At 38.8% G+C, this 25043-nt stretch overlaps 2 protein-coding genes across 3 annotated transcripts; both read left to right on the top strand.

Moving 5' to 3' along the window:
* Nucleotides 1–1120: 1120 nt before the first annotated feature.
* On the top strand, nt 1121–12433 carry def8 (differentially expressed in FDCP 8 homolog). Of its 2 annotated transcripts, XM_018667918.2 has the most exons (12): nt 1121–1251; nt 2750–2872; nt 5696–5790; nt 5881–6030; nt 7535–7676; nt 7849–8013; nt 8262–8389; nt 9077–9190; nt 9488–9568; nt 9942–10082; nt 10335–10444; nt 10754–12433. In XM_018667918.2, exons 2-12 carry the CDS (start codon nt 2764–2766, stop codon nt 10845–10847), a joined length of 1329 nt encoding a protein of 442 aa, XP_018523434.1. In that variant the 5' UTR covers nt 1121–1251; nt 2750–2763; the 3' UTR covers nt 10848–12433. The 2 variants fall into 2 exon arrangements, with proteins under 2 accessions (XP_018523434.1, XP_050933876.1); XM_051077919.1 differs by lacking the exons at nt 1121–1251; nt 2750–2872 and adding an exon at nt 3788–3943.
* Nucleotides 12434–13115: 682 nt separating this feature from the next.
* LOC108877761 (AFG3-like protein 1) lies at nt 13116–24658 on the top strand. Its single transcript, XM_018667916.2, has 17 exons — nt 13116–13845; nt 15638–15728; nt 15867–15926; nt 16017–16132; nt 16404–16553; nt 16657–16731; nt 17311–17435; nt 17530–17803; nt 17916–18053; nt 18238–18391; nt 18477–18584; nt 20023–20148; nt 20305–20415; nt 20909–21024; nt 21159–21359; nt 21999–22193; nt 22556–24658. The coding sequence occupies exons 1-17, from the start codon at nt 13726–13728 to the stop codon at nt 22781–22783; spliced, it is 2388 nt and encodes a 795-aa protein (XP_018523432.1). The 5' UTR covers nt 13116–13725; the 3' UTR covers nt 22784–24658.
* Nucleotides 24659–25043: the final 385 nt, after the last annotated feature.

Genomic DNA, 25043 nt, shown 5'->3' with positions numbered 1-25043 from the left:
TGTGAACCCCACATGATCACGACTTCCAGGAACTGCTGTCTTTTGAACATTATAATGTTTGTATTTTTTTAATTAGCATTGACACTGGTGGTCAAAACTTGTTTTTTGTGTCACCGATGAGGATATTTCCGCATTACACTTAATATGCATGAAATCCCCCACAGCTTCAAAACATAACTTAATTTACTTCACCTTATGCTCCTCATGTTCCACTGAAATGTTGCTAGAAATATTTTCATTAGCAAAACCTCGTGTCGGAGGAGAGTTAATGACTCAGATCAATCTCAGGTTGTTGTAGTTCACACAAGCCGTGGCTCTGTGTTCTCTGTTCCACAACCATCAAAATCATAGATAGGCAGTATGTAGGATACCAGACCTAATATGAATACACTGCTTACAGTGAGTTGTCAATTTTCAGTTATTGTTGTGTGTTAAGTCTGAAAATGGTAGATAATATGACAAATTTGTGTAATCGTATGGAATCTCCATAAGCCAAACATAACCTATTGCATTTGTTGTAGTGAGCTGATATGTATGATGTTCTCTTTTGTAAAAAATTTTAGGTAACTGATACAACTGCGCAATCAGTTGAAGCTGCTGTTTCCTAACTCCTGTCTTCTTCAAAGCTGCAAAGTGCTAATTCTAACCATGAATAGTGTCATATGACTATGCATTTTCTTCACCAGTGCAATCACTAATTTGCTGAGTGGTTAGTAGCCTACTCGATGTCGTGGGAGCTGGCTGCAGTCTGTGCATTAAAGGGAGGTAAAGTCCTGTCATGACGTATAGCCGACTTTGGTGATGTTTGTTCATCTCTAACGGGGTTACCTACTGTAGGTACCTACTATTCCTCTAACAGAGAAAACGACCGAACGGCTGATTTCAAAATAAAAGAATGAAACGTTTCACCCATACACCGGAAATTAAGTTTAATATGCCACCACAATACAAGACACGGAAGCGTTGTTTTTTATTAATCACAGATATCAAGGAACCATTTTACTAACAACTTACTACTCGTATTAATCACAAAATGTTATTTCTTGTTTGTTATGAAATTATTTTATTTTGAAAATACTAAGCGGACATAGATTATTTGACGCACGACTTGACTGTTTTTTGCCTTGTGATGTTGCTGATGACAGGGACAAAACAACACTGGGGGAACAGCTCATATTAACGGCAAGCGTCGACCATAAAATATATTTTACCAGTGCCGGTTCCCTCATGATAAAAAAGGCCAACAACGGGGTAAGCTTCTGACGACGGCGAGCAGTCAAATTAGCCGAAATTAACACCAAAACCACAGATGATGGGTTTGTTTTTAAGGCTAGTTAGCTAGCTAGCGTTAGCTGGCTGTTGACATTCTCTGTGTGGATGTTGATGCTCTGTTATATTGGGGTTTCATTTTTATCCCGTGCTGTAAATGTTTAACAGTAATACTCGATACATAATGAAGGTTACTGCTCACTACAGGAGGACTATCACACAGTGTCATAATTGACGAGATGAGTCTTCAGTCTGTGTTTATAACGTGCCTTAGGCTTTGCAGAGTTCCCTTGGCTGACCCCATGCGCTGAGCTCGATCATGATATGTTTGATAAAAATGTCGTAAATTGTGAATTAAATCGTGTATATTTAGTTCATTGTATGGAAATGACTTCCTGTTACCAGCTCTGCAGCCTGCTTAATGACAGTGTTGTTATTGTCCTGTCTGAAGAGAGCACATTGAGTGATATAGTTTTATTTTTATGTCATTATAATTAACACGTATACTCAAAACTACAATACTGTAAATCACATGTTTTCCTCATATACTACAATCTTTTATTTTTTCATGTCGAGGTTCCCTCATACCACTTAGCCCTTCCAGGTCCCTTACAGACCACAAGTAACTCTATAAGAGACCAGTCCAATGTTGTGGTTTGAAAAAGTCCCTGCTTTAATCATGAGCTGTGGACCAGTTTCAAATCCTTTTGGCATGGTAATATATCAGTTGACTGGAGCACTTGTACCCAAAATAAATAAATAAACAGGCACTCCACCATTTTTCATATCATATCAAAGTCCATTTACTAGTTAATGGGAATACTACACATTGGCTCTGGAGTAGCTAGGTAAAGTCGGAGATAATACCCTTGGGAAAAGTCATCAGCGTTCCCTTGGTTAGGACTGTGAAAGTATAGCTTTTAACTGAAAGTCTGTTGTGCGCTGCATGTGCGCTGCATTTTAGGAAGTGAAATATCCAGTGTTTCTCAAGTTTGACCAATGCTTGGAAGTAGGCAGGCACAAAAGGGCAGGATTTTTTAACTTCTGCTGCATAAGACTTTCACGATTCTTTTTTAAAATCTGTCTGATGCAAGTCTCTCAACTGACTAATACAAACCTAAATGACTGCATCACTCATTTCAGACATACAGATTTTAATTAGGTGAAAGGCTACTGTCTGTCCAGTATGTTTACATGCTCCAAAGCAAGCAGCTCAGTGTTCTCCTTGTATGCAACATATATTTTGAGTGGTGTTTTATTGTACATGAACAGCTCGCTGATCACTTCAGAGCAGTGCAGTTTAATTGGGATCTGAATGGGAGTACACTGCACATTAAGCAATAACCATGCAAACACATTAGCTATCTGCCTTCCATTAAAAGATGACCATGATCCTTCTTCCTGCTTCAATTCATAAACACAAGTGAAGAGAAATTAACAAACCTCTCCCTGTGACCATAATGTATTTTGTCTTCCTTAGATGTAGCCGATGAAATGGAGTATGATGAGAGACTTGCACTTTTCCGCCAAACCCGCCTCAATCCCTTTGATCGAGGAGAGGAGGAAGATGGTCCCCAAGGAGGAAAGACACCCCCACAGCACGGTAAAGTCTGCCAAAGTTCTTCATGACACAGCCTTCCCATGTGTAGAGTATGACCTCACTTTAAGGTTGCTTTCACTCCTGTAACGTTGTTCAGTTCAAGGAAAACTCTGTCCCATTTCAATTGTATCAAGGAAAAACTCAGAAATTAAGTGCTGATGTGAGTGTATCCAGTCAGTAAAATTGTGAGGATAAGAAGTTAACACTTTTCAACACTTATCTCGATGACGCAAATTCTGACTTTGGTCAGGAGGGACGTGTGTCTACTAAACATAGTCATCCAGCCATCATTTAAAATTAGTGAAAAGATGCCAGTTAATTTGGCATTTTATTTGCCATTTTTGTGTAAAAATAACAAATGTTATGTTCCCTGCCAGTTGTCTGAGGGGGATGAAATACTGAACTCTTCTTGAGTTGTTCACTGTAAGAGCCTGAGGATAAAGATTTGATATTTTATTGATCTATGGGTGGAAAGGGGGTCTAGTAAGCTCCCTTACAGAGCTGCATCATAGAATTTCTCTTTCTAAATAGATGGGTGCTGCAGTGGGAGGTGTTTTCTGAGATTATGGTTTCTGCTTTTCGAAATGTCACTTACTTGCAGATGAACTTTCTGTCCTTATGTTGCCAAACAGTGAAGCTGCTAAGTGCTTAGATTATGTCACTGTGGATCACTGACTGAATGCGGCAGTAACTCCCTTGTGAAACTGATTTTGAAAAATTATTTCCTTCAAATATTTATACAGGTCAAGAACAGATCCTAATACATAAAGAACGCTGTGCTGTTTGAGTAACTCTAAGCTTATGGAAATGGAAGTTGGAAACACTGTGGCTGAACCAGAGGAAATGAAAAGCATAAGTGTAAGCAGTACCACAGTAACACTTCCTGTATTGTGGGATTTAGGAATTAAAGAACTTTTTGTCTGATCACAGTCAATTTGATAGGCAAGCCTGACACAGGGTTAGCTGCGCTGATTTTATTGGTGTCGCCTGTGTTTCTCTGCTTCATTGGCCTCTGTCTGTCTGCCACTGAGAAGCTGAATTCATGCAACATGTTTTGTTCTGAGGTGTATGCAGGTAAGAACATCATTTGTCTGCATTTTTTTCAGAAAAATGGAAGTAAGTTTGGTAAAATGTGTAATAAGATTATATATCTAACGCTTGTTTATCTCTTTAAATTTTATTTAATTTCTTCCCTCATTTCTTGATTCCACAGTTCACCTTTGTTTGATTTCACATTTTTATTTATTTTCCAAATTAAAATTTCAGTCATCCTACTTAGTTTCGGGATACACTGTTGATACCTAGTACGTACACGTTATGTAAGTGTTAACTCGGCACAGATTTAATTTGTTTGTATATTGTGCTGTCATTTTAAATGTTGTTGTCTCGTTTTTCCCTACACAATGTTTGTAATATTTTCATATAGACAAACAAAACCTCAAGAAGAGTGTTTGCCTAAAATTAAACTTCAAGCTAGGTAAAGAATGGAGGTTGCTAAAACTTTGTTTGGTAAAGTGCTGCTAATGTATAGCTATACACGGGAAGTAGAAACAATATATTTCACTGCTGTGCCATTTAATACAAGTGGGGTACAGTAAAACAACTAAGTGCTTGCAATCTAATGCAGTTCAGGTCAGCACTACACATGAACCATATAGTTGTACTGTATTATTTTTGTATTTATTTTGTAGGATTGCATTAGGCTGCACAGGTGGGTTTGTCCTCCCCAGTTAACACGTGTTAACATGTGTTGTTTTACTGTATATTCATGACTAAATTAACCTCTGGTCCCACATTCTATTAAAGTTGCACTCACAATGAATAATAACAGCAGGCAGTCAAAGTTAGTGACTAGCTCAACGTTGTGCCCGCGCCTTAAAGAGACAATTTCTTTCTCAGAAAGGTAGTGGTGAAAAGGATGAATACTGGACTTAAATTTGTCCAGTGGACAGAAAAGTGTTGGTTGCCTACAAGTTTGCCATAACAACTTTCTATGATGAAATGTTAGATATTATTTCAGCTTGTTTAGCTGCTCCAAATGGCCAAAACAAAAATGTATTACTGTGCCTCTCAGCCAATATATCCTCATACATCAGAAAATACAAACTCACTCACCCCTATTTAGCTGCGGTTTCTCCCTGAGCCTGATCAGCAACAAGCAATATTTCTGTTACATTATGATTATGGGAATAATGACTTTTGATCTTGCAGATCTCGGTGATTAATTGCCCATAAGCCCAAACAAAAATGTTGTCATCTCACTTATTGTATTATCATCAAAGTTAGGCCAGTGGTTAAAGTTATTTAACTAATAAGGATCAAAATCATTTCACATTTGTCACGACTTTGCTTGATCAAAGCATATAGCACACATACAGTCACACCACAGATGAAACACATTTTTGTACAGTACTAGTTGTACCAGTTGATAGTAGCGGCAGTAGTTGTCCATATATATAGAAGAAGAATTTTAGCACTGTTATTAATTGATTAATGGCATACTATATGGATGATCATGTGACAGACTGATTGTAAACATGATGTGATGGTAACATAGTGATCAGCACTTCAAAGTTCATTCATCTTGGTGAGCAGCAGTCTGTGAGTCAGCTGGCTTGGTTACACATTACCAGAACTCATAAAATACTTACCTGCGATTCCTTCAGTCATCCATTTTGTGCTGTTGAGTCTTGAGTATTGGGATTGTTGTGAGAGAGCACAGTTATGTGTGCAATTAGAATGCGTGACTGAGAACACTTACAAGACTGTAGCACGTATGCTTATAAGAATAACAGTGCTTTATTCCATGTTGCCCTCTGATTTTAGAATCAAGACCTGAGCTCTTCTCAGGGAGCAGAACCCACAGTTCAGATCGGACCATGGACCTCGGTCTAGCTGAGGACCACTTCTCGAGGCCTGTGGTAAGTGATGCCTTATTCCTGTTGTTCACCTCAACTCCAAATAACTTACTGTGTGTTCAGATGTGTTTTGCTCTTTTTCACCTGCTCCAGGGTTCCTTTGTGGCATCTGACATTGAACAGCTGAAAATGGCCATAGAGGAGTGTAAGAAGCTGATCTTGGAGCTGCCAGAACATTCGGAGAGACAGAAGGACACTGTGGTGAAACTCATACACCTTCGTCTCAAACTGCAGGAGCTCAAGGTTGGAACTAAAGAATTAATGGAGGATTGAATAACACAGTGTTGTAGTTGTTGATGTTAGCTCAGTTGCAGTAAAATTTCAGAATTTCTTAAATGGCGGCTGTGGCTCAGGAGGTAGAGCAGTCGCCCACCAATCAGAAGGTCGGTGGTTTGATTCCCGACTCCTCCAGTCCGCATGTATCCTTGGGCCTTTGCCTCCAATGTGTGTGTCTGTCTCTAGAAAGCACATTGTATAGAACATGTGCTGTATGAATGTGTGTGTGAATGGGGTGAATGTGGTCTGTAGTGTGTAGCGCTTTGAGTGGCTGAAAAGACTAGAAAAGCGCTATATAAGTGCAGTCCATTTAAATGCACAGCTGTACAGATTTTTGAATATGTAGGAATAGGCATATCCCTAATGTTAATGTTGCATTCAAGTGACTTTGGAAAATATAGAATTTAAGAGGTTAAGACTAACCTAATGGGCTCAATAGTTCTTAGTTTGCCTGTATCTGAATAGTGGTGCTTATGAGTGAGGATCAGTGTGAGAGAGGTAATTGGGGAGATCATAAGAAATCCTGCCGGGCCCTCATAACTATACAGTGATTATTGTGTGTTACCAACACATTTCAAATGATGACTTTCTTCAACTTTGAGAATGTCACCTTTGGCCTTGTGGCCATTGTCTTGTATGAGATAAATGAGTGCAAACATTGCAGACATTCTTGGAGACTGATGAGTTGATAAACCAGTTTGTGGAGGTCAGCAGCTGCCTGCAGAAACTCCTCAAATAGCACAGTTCTTCTAGATTTCCTTCTAATTACAAAATGAGGATGTTGGTTATATTATGTGTCATTTTGGAGCTGTGTTTTTTGTGTATTCATTTGTTTCCAACAGCCAGGCCCAGCCTCAGTGTTTTTGTGGCGCAACAATTTCTCCGCATTTACAAAACCTCTGATATCACTGATAAAACTGTCTAGATGGTATGCTGACATTGTATTACTGTAAGCCAACCACAACTGTTACACCATGTCATGGTGACAGTGATGCACAAAATGAACTTCTTCATGAATTAGGCTGCACCTGTTGAATGATGTCACTAACCATACATTAGTAAAAAGAAATCCAGTTATTTAGTTTTTTCTTAACATCCGCATCTTACCGATGTGAATGATTACTGATATTTTGTAATTTTCAACCATATCATTTGAAGCAGCTGAATGTCATATGCAATGCTGGAATTTTCCCAGAGCACTTAATGTCATATAATAACGCAGCCATTAGTTTGCTATCTGATTTTAGTTGAACAGAACAGTTTTGTCAAGGAAATGGAAATTTGTCTTTGATACTTCAGGAAGTGGAACAGATGGGATATGAAAATGTGTGAAGAAGTGCAAGTACTGCATATTTTAATTTTACTGCATTTGTATCAGATCACAATTTGTAGGCAAATAATGCCATAATGCATGTGTGTTACTAATACTATCATTAGGTAAATGTTATTTTTGCTCTTTGTCCATTGAAAGGACCCTGAGGAGGATGAGCCTAATCTGAGAATCCTGCTGGAGCACCGCTTCTCTAAGGAAAAGAGCAAAAGCGTGAAACAGACCTGTGACAAGTGTAGCACTATCATCTGGGGCCTTATCCAGACTTGGTATACCTGCACAGGTGAGGCTCTGCAGCCAATGGATCAGTCTGATACAGTACTGGGGAACAGAAATGTGGAGCTGTTAACCGTCATTCACTCCAAACCCTGTGGGCATAATGGTGCCTTAAATGCTAATGTTGCTGTGCTAAAACAGATTTGTCATGTCACATGATTATCCATTTCCTCTCTCAGGTTGCTATTACCGTTGTCATAGTAAGTGTATGAACCTGATCACTAAGCCCTGTGTGAGGTCAAAGGTCAGCCACCAGTCGGAATACGAGCTCAGCATCTGCCCAGAAATAGGACTAGACCGGCAAGACTACCGTTGTGCAGAATGTCGCACACCTATTTCACTGAGTGAGTAGACTGTGTTGGTTTATGTTTAGCGGGTTGAAATGGGGAAAGAGAGGATCTGAAAGCTATATGGGGACTAATTTAAACTGATCCAAGGTTGCTTGATAGACATATGCACACACATTTTTACATGTATTATCTGCTACATATCTAAATACTGCATATTTAAGGGTGAGGGTGTTTTCAGACATATTTACATACAAACTTTTTTTTGTTTCATACATTCATTCTGTGCCATATTTATCTCATAGGGGGTGTGCCAAGCGAGGCCAGACAGTGTGACTATACAGGCCAGTATTACTGCAGCACATGCCACTGGAATGACACTGCCATCATCCCAGCTCGTGTCATCCACAACTGGGAGTTTGAACCACGCAAGGTACCCTCAAGCTACAGCAAAATTCACTCAACATGTGAAAACATCCCTTTATCTTATATATAATATAACAATCACTGAGACTTTTTGTTAAGTTACACCCCATTGAACAGCAGATGTGGGTTTTACTGAACACATGTTAAAGCAGGATTTGGGTCATTTGATGAGGCATACTTTATGTTACTCTCTGTTTGTCACTGTTGATAGAGACTCAAACCTGCAGCTGCAGTTCTATACGTTATTACTCACTGACACAATTATATTACAGTATCAAATAAATATAAGGGGGCGCTCCACCACTTTCACAGGTCAAAGTTGATTTACTAGTCATGAGAGATACCACACAACCTGAGAAATTGTGTTTTCTGTGGCTCTAGAGGAGCTTTGTCAATTCTAGGAAAATCATTCAAAGGGAGTCGGCTTAATGTTGTTTAAACATCAATAACATTTAATTGCATTTCAATCACTTATAGAGATGCCTGTTTGTGAAAGCCAGTCAGCATCTGACCTACTTTCAAGTTTAGTCCAGGTCAGGGGGAGGTTTTCGTGAATCCAGGTCAGGTGATGCGCGTTGACTCAGTCAGGCTGTCCACCAATTCAGGTTTAACCCACGTCACTGTGACAACATGAAAGGTGCATTAGTGTGTTCATGTGGGTATATTCATTAGGTCTGTGGTGTCTCATTTTCAGGTTTGTCGCTCCTCGTTGCGTTACCTGGCTCTGATGATGTCACGTCCTGTGCTGAAGCTGAAAGAAATCAACCCGCTGCTATTTAACTTTGTAGAGGAACTAGTGGAGATCAGGGTGGGTAGCTCTGCTTTTTTTTTTTTTGGAGGCACTGAGACATGAAAGACATGAAATTGTGGAGTTTGAAGTAAAGATGTTTTCAAGTTATATGAAACAAAATCTCCACAGTTCTAATATAGTTTTGACCGCTATGTTCTCAGTTGGAAATATTGACACCTTCATTATAGTTACTGTCACAGTTGTTTTGTCGCTCAACCCATCCTAGCACTTTGTTGCATCAGGTGCTGTTATGATGAAAATTAAACAACTTTTGTGAGACCGAGAGTAATGTGTGTGTTTATATGTGTTTTCCAGAAACTTCGTCAAGATATTCTGTTGATGAAACCCTATTTTATTACCTGTAAAGAAGCAATGGAGGCTCGGCTACTACTACAGGTCAGGATCTATTTACAATATCTGTTTACTACAAATTAAAATGACTTGTGCAGTCAAAGTGTCATCTACACAGGCATATGTAACCCATAACTAGTATGTTACAACAGCACCACTGTGTGGTTGAAGTGGAGAACTTGTACAGAGTGCAGAAAACTTGTTGAAATCAAAAAATGGTAAAATATGTTCAAAGATTTGAAAAGAATGTTTTAGTCTTAGATACAGGAGTGTTTATTGGCTATTACAGTATGACTTCATGAAATTGTGTTTTCTCTCAGTAAGGCAAAGTCTTCTGGTATAAAGGTTACTGGCATATATTTTATAATGCAGCGGACCATTTCTGTAAACAGATTTCCACTGTGTTTGTGTTCTCCAGCTACAAGATCGGCAGCACTTTGTGGAGAATGATGACATGTACTCACTACAGGATTTGATTGACATCTCCAGTGGCAGACTCAGCTGCTCCCTTACAGAGATCCACACTACATTTGCTAAACACATCAAACTAGACTGTGAGGTGAGTTCATACATAAGGCACATAGGACAAGTCTGATGACACTACTGACCTCTCCTTGTCAGTAAAGACTTATTAGGAAGTTATTGGTACCTTAGTATCATTAGCTAAGGTAGTAGAGGTCTTTCATCCTTTCAGAAACTCTTGACTTTCTGTCCCACTTTGTGTGTGTGTGTGTGTGTGTGTGTGTGTGTTTGTGCATGTATATGCTGTGTGTGTGTGTGTGTGTGTGTGTGTATGTGTGTGTATGTGTAGCGTTGTCAGGCCAAAGGATTTGTGTGTGAGCTGTGTAAGGAGGGCGACATCCTGTTCCCTTTTGACAGTCACACCTCAGTCTGCCACGACTGCTCTGCTGTCTTCCACAGGTTAGTCACCAACCAGCCAATAATGTCATTGTTGAGAGTTTAAGATGAACCTGTGCAAACATTTGTGAAGATAAGTATAGCCTCATCGCTGCTACTAATAACCTCAAAGACATCCAGTTACTGATCTGTCTTAGTCCAGAGAAATAAGACTAAGATTAATGAATTCCACACACCTGATAGCAGAACAGCACCATTTTCCAGACACTGAACTATCACTTGAAAGGGGAAAACAACACATTAATCAAATAGACACCTTTAATATAATGTACTATGCAACAACAATTGTTGGTGTTTATTATGTCTCCTTAGAGATTGTTATTATGACAACTCCACCACTTGTCCACGATGTGCCCGAATGACTGAACGCAAGCAGGATGAGGTATCAGATGTGAAAGATGCGTAAACTCTGGAGGGGACCGCCTGATGTTACTGGATGTTGCACTTTTCCTCATGTTGTATTCTACTCGATCATCAAAGTCTGATAGAAGACTAGCTTTTTGTCCTTGTCTTTGGTTTGTTTTGTGCATATGTTTATACTGTAGTGTCTTTATCTTCCTGTGCACTACCTTATGAAGCAGGGTACTTAGAAACCCATCTGGAAATTAATATATATATATTTTTTTTATCAAACTTTTTAATTCACACTAAAATCGGATGTACTGAACACTGTCTGGTGTGCTTGTGTGAGGTCTTCACGTTAGAGTGTGTGCCTGCTTGTATAAATGTACAAAATAAATGCCCTACAGAGAAAACCTATCCTGTAAGTAGGCGATTATGCATGCAGGAGTTGTTATATTATTCGTTACAAGCCTCGACTGCGTTAAGCTATACTGCCGACTCTGCTGAATACTAAACATTAAGGTTGCCATATACGACTGGTTTTGAATTTTAAGGATTGTACTCCAGCTCTCAAAGATGAAATTGCAAATTTATATTAACCAGAAATTTGCCTTTATTTAAAAACAAACCCTATTAACATGTTTGAAAGTTAAGTGAATAACCTTGTACTGAGTGGTCATTTTCCAAGTTTATTAGGTCAAATAAGTTAGTATTACACAGCTACAAATGCACAGTGTTTAATTAGGTCACAATAAGAAATGGGTTAAATCTGGTAGACTGTGTTATTGTAACATCACAACTTTTTTTCCCTTTGTCACACATTCCATCATCAGTTCCTTCAGCTGTGTTTCATGCCTGTTTTCCTTTCACAGTCTGTTGATCTGTTTAACATTTCATATGGTCTTAAAAATATTTCCAGGCCTTAAAGCAATATTTCTTTTTTAGCATCCTCTTTGCACCTTACCACACAGTGTATGCCTGTTCTGAGTTTGTTCATTTTTCAATTAGCCACCCTGGATACTGAAAAAAAAATCCATGGCTTGTAGTTGTTTGGAAAGAATGTTAATTTATAAACAATAATTAAAATTATAATTTGAGATATAAATACCTATATTGGCAACAGATGTATAATCAAAGCATGCATTACCAGTACATTTCCCTGTAAGGAGCTTCATTTAACTGATAAAGAAAAAGAAATATGGGAGTTAAATATGCTATCCTATTATTCAAAACTGTGAACCCATTTCAGTCAGTTTGGTCTGTGTTTAATCTGGTTCAGTTTAGTGCACTGTGTAGTACATAGATGTGAGTACTCATGAACATTTTGTGCCTAAGATTGTCAGGTAACATACAGCTGTTATCCAAACATCTTAATACACTTACCCATCATGTTAATGGTTTTCAGTCTTAAAAGTACCGATAGCACATTTTGTCCAGAGATGACAAAGATGTTTAGTGACACCTTTGGTAATGTTTAAATGTTGACCTAAAGTATTTGTTTTAAAATAATGAGTTTTGGCTGTGTTATCTTTCAGCATGATGTACTGTTTTTTTTTTCAGACTAATGGACATACATGGTGTTGATAAAAGCCATGCCCTGTTGTAAAGTCATGTGAATTAGAGCATGAATAAAGTAATGAAGTACATAAAGCCTGCAGCATTGTGTTAAGGTCAAGTTCAGCTTTCACCTATTGATGGATGAATCATGACATATTGGGCCCCATTGGCAGAGATGTGTAAACTCCACCTTTTTCTTAAACTAGCAGAAACAAAATTTCTTTTACACTCAAGCTGATTGACAGTTTCTGAACAAAGGAACTCAAACTCAAACTGACAGTAATAAACTTTTAACAGTACACTCTGTAACATGTAAGAGTACTGTATTTAAAACTGTACTTAAAGTACAAAAGTATTACCAGTAACAATTTAACTGTAAGTATTTGGGAGCTAATTTTAATAATTTTATGTATGGCTGGGCATGGCAACGTGACGAATATATTCTTTGTTGATCATTTGTTATGTATGTAAAATCTAAAATCTACATGTAACTAAAGTTGTCAGAAAAATGTGTTTCCTTAGTCGCTTGGTGAAAGTATTTCTGAAAGTCCAGTGTGACATCTTCAAATGTCTGGTTCTGTCTGACCGACATTTGAAAAAAATCAGTCGACAGTTGTTGGAGTAAGGAAATCAAAATGTTGGCACACTTTCTTAAAAAACTGTTAATCAACTACAAAATTGTTGCCATTTACTTTTATGTAGGTTGACTAATCAAATAGTTTACTTAACATAGTAGAAGTATGAAGTGGCATAAAATGGAAATACTCAAGGTGCAAGTACCTCAAAATTGTACACATGCCCATCATAGACTGTATGGTACCCACATAGTCAAAGAGTGATTTGTGGCATCATTTGTATCAGTCACGCCTGCTGTGGCTGCATATGGAATAGCTATATGTAGTCTGTAGGGGAAGCTGTAGGTTGTTTAAGGGAGAGTAAGTGTGCAGGACGAGTGATTGAGGACATATCCACCATTCCTTATGTAACATAATGCAAAGTACAGTGTCATGTGTAACGATTCCCAGATTCAAACCTAGGCATTATGCAATGTTAGAATTCCAAGTAAAAAATATCCAAGTAACGTACTGTTGAAAATGATAGCACCACCACAAACGTGCAGATATTCTGTATCATCACATTATTTAGATTGAAATACTTCACTTGCAGACCACTCAGACAGGAGCTGAGCCCAGCATTGTGAAAGCAAAATCTACCTTTCGGGTGAGAACAGTAGAAAAAACAAACAAAACATCAAATCTCACTCTGCCCTTTTGTGACCGTGATCTCGCGAGACGACGGTGGTTGCTTGTATGTGGGTGCATGATATTTATCTGTGAGTCGGCGGTCAGTCGGGTGAGTGAAGCCAAGGGAACGTAGTTGATACGATGGGTCTCCTCTCCGTGAGCGTCGGGCCGTTTCGGAACCGAGTGCGGACGGTTCGGACGTGGAGCCGAGACTTATCCACAATTTCAGCTACTTTTCGCAACAGCGCTGCACTCGCGTCGGTAGGGGGACATTTGTTTTAGTTTTTGTGAGTACGTAAACTTGATACTGTCCTTTCAAAATGGCTGAATGCTAACTTTTCCTTTACAACTGCTTCTGTTACATTCTTACGTGCTTTAGATAATATTGTGTTACAGGAGTTGGAGCAGCTGTGTGAATGTGTTGAAGGGTCTGGTGTGGGAAAGAACACAGTGTTCCTCAGTACAGGGAGCAGACCCTCCACAGAAACATGTAAACAAACAAACTACAGCACTGTTTATGTATCATTCCACAGTTGTTTGTACTCTCACGATATGACCGTGTGATAATGTTGTATTTAGAAGTCGTTTTCCTCTGTTTCATAATGTTTTGTTTGAAGGGGGCGTGTCTCGGTTAAAATGGTGAGGAGGGGGCACCTGCAGAATATGCCCGTTGATTCTTATTCATTCATTCAGTTGCATTTACTTTTAAAACAAATCGCTTAAGCAAATGTTAGCAGACATGCAAATAAGTCATTGAAGGGATATAGAACTTGCTTGGGTGCGACAGCAGCTAAAAGTGGTGAAGTTTTTGAATTGGAGGTTGATTTCTCAGTGGCTAGATTTTTTTGAAAAAGTGACTTACCTTCAAAATAAAATGTATTTTACACACCCTGCTGACTTGCTTTAGTGGTCTTTCTGTTTTTCTGCTGAAGTAAAACAATCAAACCAGAGAGGTTTGAGCTCTTGTCTGATCATGACCAGATAAAGAGCTGCACCTCAGCACTGAACATCATGTTCCAGACTGTTGACACTTGTTCCATTGAAGCAAAAAATATGTAACACATTCAGTCTCCCTTTATTTCAACACTATCCCTGTACTGTACAATTCTAGTGGGATTCTTCTCTTTGCTGGACTTTGCATGGTAAATGTCCAGCTTATACACTGGCATTGCCATTATTGGCATATTACAGATATACTGGTGTTGGTTTGCATGTGGTCAGATATCGGTACTGTTATGTTCATTTGACTTACCTTGTCTAAGTTCAAGTTTAATCAGTTTTATTACAATTTTATTCATCATCCATATTTTAAAATATCTCAATTTAAAATGTTATATTTACTGTTCCTGGCATCTTAAATAAACAGTAACATATCTTTACGCTATATGCTGATATATAAACAAAATGTTAGTCTGTAATGTGTGTGTGTTGAGAACAAAAAGATCTGCTAACATATTGTGATTTTTATCATCTGAAATATCAGTTATGCTGTTGCCCTCAAAAATCCAGGTCAGTTGTGCTCGAATGATAAATCACAATCAAATATTTTGTATGTGTGGAAGAAAAACCATCCAAAAGGAATCATTTCTTCCATATTTAATATGCACTGGTGATAGATATATAAGTAAACACCCTGTGGGCTGTACAGCAACTGTTCAGTGTCAAGCTTAAGTGTGTTATCTGCAACAGTTTTGTAATGACTTAATAAAATTAGGTTAACTGTGACAGAGTCCAGAGTGCCCAGGCTATAATAAGATTTCAGTAATCCTGTAAATAATGTTTGGTGTGGTTTGGAAAAAAAAACATGTAGCAGGACAAAGTTCTCATATTAGTATGAAAGCTAGTGTGCATGACTGATTCATATCATCAGCAGAAACCATGACACTGGATTATCATGTTTCCTTTTGTGTCATCATTTTACATTTGGTATAACAACATCTTTTACACATAATGTTGATTTAAAGCCTCTCTGCTGTATGTTGATTTTCCACAGGTCTTTTTGCAGCCCTGCCCTCACTGCTAACATATTCATCATACAGGGTTTTTATTTCAGAGAACGTCACTACTCCAGAGGAAATGTGGAGGATTTTATCAGTGCAGTTTCTCACTTGCTCGGTTACTCAGCTCAAACAAACCACCAAGAGGTAATGTACCTCCTGATGCTGTCACTCTGTATAATGTAGCTGAATGAGTATAGATACTGACCTAAATCTTTTTAGGTTGGCGTGAGGCATTTGCAATTAATTCTTTTGTTCTGTGTGTTTGTTGTTTAATTGGTTTAGGTTTTGAAAAGTTTTTCCCAAAAAGTGAAGAAAGCGCTGGTGTCAACAAATCAGCTGAAGGTGAGAGATGGCATTATTGGAACCTCTATTTGTACGTACTCTCTACCCCGCTCTGGTGCAGCGTATGATTTGTTCTCTGTTGCTATTTAGATGAAAATAAAGAGCAAGAGTCTCTTGGAAGGGAAGGGAAGGACACAAATGACGATGAGGACGAAAGACGAAGAGATGGCAAAAAGGAAGAATCACAATGGTGGACACGATTTCAGGTTCTAATAACTGTCTTTTCTTGACATTAATGCATGTCATTAAAATGTACTACACATAAATACGAATAATGTGGAATATATTCATCCAGATGCTAGCATCTGAGACCTATGAATACAACATCTAAGCCTGATGTAATTTACATTACTCATTTGCACACTCCTGCCACAGTGTGAGAAGAGTGGCTTGTTGCTCATGGCATGTTGACCCACTCTATTATATAATCAACTGGTCAGTCCAGCAACTGTCTTATGACACTTATCTATCTTATAGGAGGATTTTCCCTTGGATGGAAAAGCAGTGCGTTATATTGCCATTGGTGCTGCAGGCATGGCCTCAGCTTTTGTGTACTTTTACTTCCGAAAGACGGGTGTCCAGATCTCCTGGAAGGATTTTGTGCATCATTTCTTGAGCAGAGGCTTGGTAAGGAGAAGAGAGGGTTTTAGTTTTTGGTATCTGCTGAAAATGATTATCCCACATTCTTTGCAACCATTTGGGATAATTGGTTCTTGTGATGTCTACACAGGTGGATCACCTGGAGGTTGTCAACAAACAATATGTCAAAGTAATTCCTGCCCAGGGAGTGAACACATCAGAAGTGGTTAGTTGCAAAAAAAAGCGCTGCCATGATTTTTGCTTTTTTTATTGGTCACTCTGTTGGTTTGTCCCAAAATGGTGGGTCACATACTGTGAGATCCAAGGCTTTAATCCAGAGTAAATCCATTTAGTTTTGATTTTGTTACAGCTTCCCCAAAATATACAGCTCTGCACACTTTAAATACAAACACAGTCCACTTTATACATTCACATGTTGGAGGTGCACCACGTAGTGGAGACCTACCAGTTTCTGAAAATTACCTGGTATCGTTTGGCACTGACCATAATGAAATATGCTTCTAATGCACAAATACTAACTTCACATTAGACCCATTAGCCTGTAAACAGATTACATTTAATCAACCAGGAACAATACTAGAAAAGGTAGAAATGAAAGTTTAACATTTTTATTTCCATAGAATTGTCAAGAGCATGCATGTTAAAACACTGCATGTTTCTTTTCACACATTTCCCAAATGTGTCTTTTGTTCCAAGACTTAAAGAATTAACACAATTCACTTAGTAAGTATACAGGCATATTCTGTATTGTATTTTACTATATGTTCTCTGTTGTATGTTTCAGAACTATTTGTGGTTCAACATTGGCAGCATCGACTCATTTGAGCGTAACCTGGAGATGGCTCAGCTGGAAGTGGGTCTTGACTCTTCACACAAAGTACCTGTATACTACACTACTGAAAGTGATGGGTGAGAAACTAGAATTTCCAACCTGACTTACGTGCGTATTGGATTTGCTCATGTGGATCCTGGTATAATAAAACTTATCTGTCTTTCTCCACAGGACACTTCTTCATAGTGTTCTCCCAACCTTACTACTGGTTGGCTTTTTGCTTTTTACCATGCGGCATGGACCAATGGCAGGCGGACGTGGAGGCAGGGGGCAAGGAAACCCCTTTAGCATGAGTGAATCCAAAGCCAAGGTGATTAAAGACATCAGCAGCGTGCGTTTTAAGGATGTTGCAGGCTGTGAAGAAGCCAAACAGGAGATCTTGGAGTTGGTCAACTTCCTGAAAAACCCACGTCAGTACCAGGACCTCGGAGCCAAGATCCCAAAGGTGTGTTACATTTTCATAATGGATGAATCCCTATCAAATATTTTATGGTCATTTTGTGTAATAGTATATGAAAAAAATCACATTACACATACTTTAACGTCTTTGTTCTCAGGGTGCAGTGTTATCAGGGCCACCTGGAACTGGGAAGACCTTGCTAGCTAAGGCCACTGCAGGGGAGGCCAACGTCCCCTTCATCACTGTCAGCGGCTCAGAGTTCCAGGAGATGTTTGTTGGCGTGGGCCCAGCAAGGGTCAGTACTGGGTTAAATGCAGGACTCCAAGGAGTCTGGAAGTTGAATGATGGGTCACATGCAGTTTACACTCCTGTTTGGCCACATCATCTGTAAACACAATAGTTCTTTTAGTACTGAAAATACACACATAGAGCATATTAACACAGTATTTCTGGTTTCTCTTTGGCCTGTCCTGTGTTAGGTAAGGGATATGTTTGCCAAGGCTCGAAAAAATGCCCCCTGCATCCTTTTCATTGATGAGATCGATGCAGTGGGCAGAAGGAGAGGCAGGGGGAACACTGGCAACCAGAGCGAGCAGGAAAATACTCTTAACCAGCTGCTTGTGGAAATGGATGGTAGGCAGTGATTGTACTTCTTTCAGTGTTTGCACCTTTCTCCCATTCCTGGTGTAAAATATCATAACGCCTCTTCTCTTTGCAGGGTTCAACAGTAGCACCAATGTGGTGGTTTTGGCTGGTACCAATCGAGCTGATATCCTGGATCCAGCTCTGATGAGGCCTGGACGCTTTGATAGACATATATACATAGGTAAAGTGAGACATTTTGAGCTGAATATTTTTACCAATTTCTTGGTCTCTTTTTTTGTTCTGATAGCTGTTTCTCACTAATGACATATATTCTTTAGGCATATTTAAACTCTCTATGCATCATTTATTTTTCCAGTTTTTCTTCAGCTAACCAACCCTAACCAACTTGCCATCTTGACCCTGCATTAGAATACTTTTAGGATAGTATGTGCTACAAGTATGAAGAGTTATCTGCAGGTTTTGATTTGCATTTTGACAATGACATGACACCAAATACCTTAGCTGACATGTCCCTATGCATCTACTTTCTGTGATGTAGTTTTGGTTTCTTTTGACTTTAAGACCTGGGGTTTTATTCTCATCTCCCTGTTCTTCCCCACTGGCATTTTGTAAGTCTGTGTTGATGCATGAATATATTACCCTGCCACCTAAGTAGTTAACCCCTGCATCCCAGGCACAGTGCAGCGAGTTCAGTCCAGTGGCACAAAGTGCATGCAGACACAGATTTAATTTACCTTACTAATACTTATACTTACTGGATGTTTTCTTTAAATTTTAATTACCTTCAAGACTATTAGATTTGCCCATGTTCTGTTTTTTCCACCTGTTCACTTATTATATCATTAGAGGTGCGTGTTGTGTACTGTGCGCTTTTATCTTTTTGGTTAAAATGGTTGATCTTTTTCTGCCTGCTAAGATCTAATTTGCTTTACACCAGCAGTGCTGAACAATGGTGGGCAGGGCAGTTTTCTCTCTGACAAAGAAAACTGGGCCAAAATGAGAGAGCTGGCTTTTTGTAAAAGAAGGATTAGATAATGGAGGCCAGAATGAGGGACGGGACACACCGCTCTTCTGTGTGTTGTTTAGTTTCTCTGTCCCCTCTGTCTTTCTTTGGTTACATGTACACAGTGTTGGTGTGATAGAACGGTCACATTGCTAATTATGTGTGTTTGATCATTGATTAGTTGCATAAATTAATATAGCATTATGTCAGTCATTTAAAATAATGCTTGTGTGAATAATGCATTGTGTTAAGGTCTTTTCATTAAGCAGCCAAACAACCTTGGTGTCTATGGCTGTGTGTTGGCAGTTGTCCATTTGTCTGTGTCGTCATCACATCGAGCTGTATGACATGTACACCTGTAATGCAGGAAAAGAGCAAACTAGTTAAATGGCTTTAAATGTGACAACCTCTTAAGGTTCAGAGTCAACACACTGATGTACTTAAAACCTTGACAAAGATGCCTTATCTCTTACACTTGTGTTTCCTTGCTTGCCACTTTATAAGACGAATGGTGTTACCTGTGCATCAGTAACAACAACATGTGTTTTAAACTAATTTTGGTAAGTCAGTGTGTATCCTCTTGTTTCGAAAAGCAAGTGTCCTGGAGGGCATGTCATGTAAAATTCAAGATATTTTTGTTTTCTTCTTTCTGCAGGCCCACCAGACATTAAAGGAAGGGTGTCTGTCTTTAAGGTGCATTTAAAACCTCTGAAGTTGGACTCCAGTATAGAAGTAGATGCTTTGGCCAGAAAGCTAGCTGCACTAACCCCAGGTTTTACTGGTAAGAAAAAGAGATATGTGATTATGTTTGCATATGCCCACACAGCTCAACCTTTAGATTCATTTAAAATGGTCTCACAATTTGTCGTGTGTATGTTTGTTTGGGGGGGTCACATGACAATCTAATTTTATTGTGATGTCTTCTTGTTTGTCCCAGGGGCTGATATTGCTAATGTGTGCAATGAAGCTGCTCTGATAGCTGCACGTTACCTCAACCAGCATATCAACACTAAGCACTTTGAACAGGCAGTTGAAAGAGTTATTGGAGGTAAGTGAACAACCACATTTATGTACTTGATATTATGACAATACTCATACAATGACTAATGGGTGTGTGTTACACACCTTTATAAAGTTAGTAGTAAAAATAATGGTCTTAAAATGGTTAGTTTTGTTGTATATTTCTGTAATATGAAGTTTGGATCATTTACATAATCTATGTTTGTATTGATTAATATTTTATATTGATCCGTAATTGTGAACCACTTTGACTTGAGATTTTCACACAGGCTATTAATGTAGAAATGTGCTGTATGTCCAGTATATCCTAATATACAACATCTCACTGACACTTCCCTATAAGGATTTGATTTGCCACTTTAAGTGTGATTTCATCATGAAGCATTTGGCTTATCCACCAACCCAAAAACACCATCCTCTCAACTGTATCTGCTGTTTGAAGGGCATATCAACCCTGACAACTTACTGCTTGTACAAAACACACACAGCATTATATGGTAAGACCTTGTTCTCTCTCTCAGGTCTGGAGAAAAAGACTCAGGTACTGCAGCTGCCAGAGAAGACTACTGTGGCATATCATGAGGCCGGACATGCTGTGGTGGGCTGGTTCCTAGAGCATGCAGACCCCCTACTAAAGGTATTTAAACCATTTCCTACATGTTTCCTCCTGCACAGCTGCTTGACTTTACTTGGTTTTATCCTCTATAGGCAAACTGGAGCTCACCAAATGAGTATACTGATTATTAGATTGATGATAATGTACTCCCTTAGGTGTCAATTGTTCCAAGAGGGAAGGGTCTGGGTTATGCCCAGTATCTGCCTAAGGAACAGTACCTGTTCACCCAGGAGCAGCTGTTTGACAGAATGTGCATGATGCTGGGTGGTCGGGTGGCAGAGCAGGTTTTCTTTCATCGAATCACCACAGGAGCACATGACGACCTTAGGAAAGTCACGCAGTCTGCCTATGCACAGGTAATCATATTTTACAGCAAGCATGTGCATAGATACACAAAGCTAAAAAATACTATATGTGACTCTGGATTCAAAGAAAGGCTTTGTACTTACAGATGACGTGGTTGTGAGGCAGTATTGAGTCGCACACATATGCTCAAAGGGAGGTTGTGTAGTAATAGCGTAATGACAAATACCTTAAGATAGGACATAGAGAACTACAGTCCAAGATGATAGTGAAAATTCATGATTTCATTGTAAGTTTTAGATCAAATTTTCTCATAAATATAGCAGCAGCATAAACACAGCATATAAGATAGTAAATTTTGTGCTTCATTATTATTTCAGTAGAACTACACAAGTAGCACCTTGTAAACTGCTGCAGTACCAGCTTGAAGATCAGGGTATAGTTGTAGCTATTTCTGTAGGTGCTCAGTGAAAAGTCACTAAACACCTTTAGTAGGACAAAGAAGTAGGTCAAAATCTTATTTTGCCTGAAAAATAAGACACATAACAGGCAGTCTGTTTCAAGTGAAGCAGCACTGTTTGCCTTTTTAATTTATAGAGACAAACCACAAATGAAAAGACTTTTTAAAGACATTTACGGACTATAAATGTTCAGTTCCTACTGAACAGTGCTGATTTCTCTCCATGTTTTAGGTTGTAGAGTTTGGAATGAATGAGGCGGTGGGTCAGGTTTCCTTTGACCTCCCTCAGCAGGGCACCATAATAACTGAGAAACCCTTCAGCGAACCTACAGCCCAGCTTATAGACCAAGAGGTCAGATCGCTCATAGATGCTGCCTTCCAGCGAACACTTCAGCTTGTCACTAAAAAGAAGGAAATGGTGGACAAGGTGAGAGCTGTTTTTACTGTGAGAACTGTTTGGAAGAATTGTGAGGAAGATGGACAAATAACAACAGCTACTTTAAGTTAAACTAGTTACACTAAGCACTACACTACACTACACTACACCAAGTTAGCTAGTTTTGTTATTACAATTATCATTATTAAAATACTATTATTATGAATAGTATTTGTTACTACTACTGCTACTGCTGCTCCACAGCCTGTGTTGTGTATGAAAAAGAAATTCTGTTCTTGAAGCCTACCTTTACCAATACTACATGCATTTTTATTGATGCTGGAGTTAGCCTGAATTAATATTGTTTAATAATTAAAATGCCAGTTGTTCACTGTTTTTGACATGTGCTACAGGTGGCAAAACGTCTTCTAGAAAAGGAGATTTTAGACAAGGCTGACATGTTGGAGCTGCTAGGACCCCGTCCCTTTCATGAGAAGTCATCATATGAGGAGTTTGTTGAAGGGTTGGGGGAGTTTGAAGAGGACACGTCTCTTCCTGAGGGGCTGAAGAACTGGAACAAGAACAAAGGGGATGAAAAACACCCACAGAATCAGCAAAACAAATCAGCCCTTTACTTGTAGGTGGACATGCTGCCTCAAGGCAAATACTCATCTGGATTCAGATGAATATTTCTGAAGAGCAGCACAGTCTGGTCCAGACTGCAGCTTGTCATGGCTCTGAAAACAAAAACTGACAGCTGCCAGAGGACAGATGGTGATGTGCTGCACAGGTCTTTGGTGACCAAGATTATGCAATGTGCAATTTTTTTATTGTAGTTTTTATGTCACAGCAGGAATTCCAAAAAAGTGACTCATCTTTATTGTTAGGGCAAATAAGAGTCAGTAAGCTAAAGCTCTTGGCACAGTGCATTTTATAGCTGTCATTTAAATGGAGGTGCCTTCTCTACCCATCCTCCTACGCTCTAATGCAGTCCTCTAGTGCAATGACAAACAAACCACAGAACAATTGGTAGTCATGGTCAATGTCCCCCCTAATTTTTCATGTGTCTGAGCATACACACAAACTCCCTGAGAATTCCTTGGTACACTGTGAGCAACATCAGACGTGTACACTGTCGCACACTGTAATTTATATGCAGTATACTCTCTGAATTACCTGATCTCACGTGAAAGGTACTTTATGTTACATGTATACTGGTCAACAGGCTGTGCTGGTATCATATATTCTGAGGCTCATTCTCCTTACTCAGCTTAACTCAGTTTCAGTTTCCTTAGGTGCATATTCTTTAGTCTGTGGTAGAGATTTCCTGAAACCAATAAATCTACTAAGGATGCTTTCACTCTTAGCCAGCACTTCATTATGTTGGAGGCTAAAAATGTAATGTGTTTTGAGTGATTGGGGAAACCAGGTTTCCCCTTTTGATGACTGTTTGTAAACTGTCTTCACACTGTTGCATAGTGAAGACATTCTTACATTCCTAGGACATTGTCTCAACTTAAATACATTCATACATTTTCATGTGTCATAGTAATAAGAGTCAGCATTGATGTAGACATCAGTAACTTAAGGTTCAGAGTTAAACTCAGCACTGGAAACAACTGAGCTGAATAAGAATCAAATATAAGCTTAAAGAAATGCATACCAGACACTGCTGCAGTTTTTACTTTCAGACAGATTTTTAACTCCTCAGTCACACTACCTCAGTCTCTGTCTTTGGACAATTGATGGCTCACAATAGTCATACTATAGCCTGTTTTTTCCCTATTTTTTTGTTTATGATATGAAGTGATGTTCAGGCTGATGCCTTATGTACTTCACTGTAGTACTGTTAGTGTGGATGGAACAAATGAGTAAGTGGTGAAAATAAAGAGAGGCTTAATTGGCTTTTCCGTGAATGTGTTTGTGACCCTCTTCCAGCTATTTTTAACATAACAACAAATCATTCTTTCAGTCAATCATGGGTCACTTTGAATGTTTTGCTAACTGAGGCAAACAAGCTAAGCTACATAACTACTAATGTAGTATTCTCATTTCATGCATTTGAGAACCACTCCTTCAGGGGCTGGTCACACACTGTTGACAAAATGTTAACGGTGTCTTAATCATTAGTTGCAGGAGTTCCCCTTTCTCCTGTGCTGAGCAAACAATTTTGATATAAAAATACTTGAACTTGTGTTTTGCGGTATGAGCATAGTGGGCTCTTTTGAACCAGGTTTTCCATTGGGTATTTAAAACAGTATGATGCCGAAACATTTTGTCATGTAGATTAAAAAAAAAAAGACATTAATAAATGATGAACAGGCTGGTTGTATATCAGTGTATATGACAGATACTGTGTGTTTTGTGCCTACTCGACACTGTTTTTGCTTGATGAATATTCCTTTTTACATGTCAGCCAGGATTATTGGTTTCACATTCAGATGTGAAGACAAACGAAGACATGAAATGTGAGGCTGCTGTGGCTCGCACCAATATTAAACAGTTTTTATACTCTAGTGGTTTGTCTTGTTTTTTCATTTCAGTGTGTGAGACCAGCTTCTCTTAAGGGACAATTTAATCTCTAAAAATGTCTTTTCATATGAGGCTTTAACAACAATATTTGTATGTGTGCCTTGCTTGTGTGACACTATCAAATATCAAATTCCACAGTCTTAAAACCTTCGAAACCCTGTGAGGGTTTGTTTGCACAACTGATTTTTACAAAATCTTTTTTTTTCTTTTGTCTTATGATTGATTTAAAAGATTGATGACTCTTGTGTTATGTATATATTAATACAAATATTCTGTTAATTCATGTTCATTTAAAAGTCAAATGATGAATGTGGAATGCAAAAGAATCTGTGGCATCAAGGTATAATTATATCAGAAAAGTCTGAACAA

Source organism: Lates calcarifer, linkage group LG2, assembly GCF_001640805.2.
Source record: "Lates calcarifer isolate ASB-BC8 linkage group LG2, TLL_Latcal_v3, whole genome shotgun sequence".
Taxonomy (NCBI): domain Eukaryota; kingdom Metazoa; phylum Chordata; class Actinopteri; family Centropomidae; genus Lates; species Lates calcarifer.
Note: the sequence above shows the minus strand (reverse complement) of the source record. Positions and strands in the feature narration are given on the sequence as shown.

Excerpts from the sequence above, each read along its gene's own strand:
- def8 (XM_018667918.2), top strand. The coding sequence starts at position 2,764 with ATGGAGTATGATGAGAGACTTGCACTTTTCCGCCAAACCCGCCTCAAT. Across the intron at positions 2,873-5,695 it reads AAAGACACCCCCACAGCACG|AATCAAGACCTGAGCTCTTC; the intron begins GTAAAGTCTGCC and ends CTCTGATTTTAG. Across the intron at positions 9,191-9,487 it reads AGGAACTAGTGGAGATCAGG|AAACTTCGTCAAGATATTCT; the intron begins GTGGGTAGCTCT and ends TGTGTTTTCCAG.
- LOC108877761 (XM_018667916.2), top strand. The coding sequence starts at position 13,726 with ATGGGTCTCCTCTCCGTGAGCGTCGGGCCGTTTCGGAACCGAGTGCGG. Across the intron at positions 18,054-18,237 it reads TTGGCGTGGGCCCAGCAAGG|GTAAGGGATATGTTTGCCAA; the intron begins GTCAGTACTGGG and ends GTCCTGTGTTAG. Across the intron at positions 21,360-21,998 it reads CGCAGTCTGCCTATGCACAG|GTTGTAGAGTTTGGAATGAA; the intron begins GTAATCATATTT and ends TCCATGTTTTAG.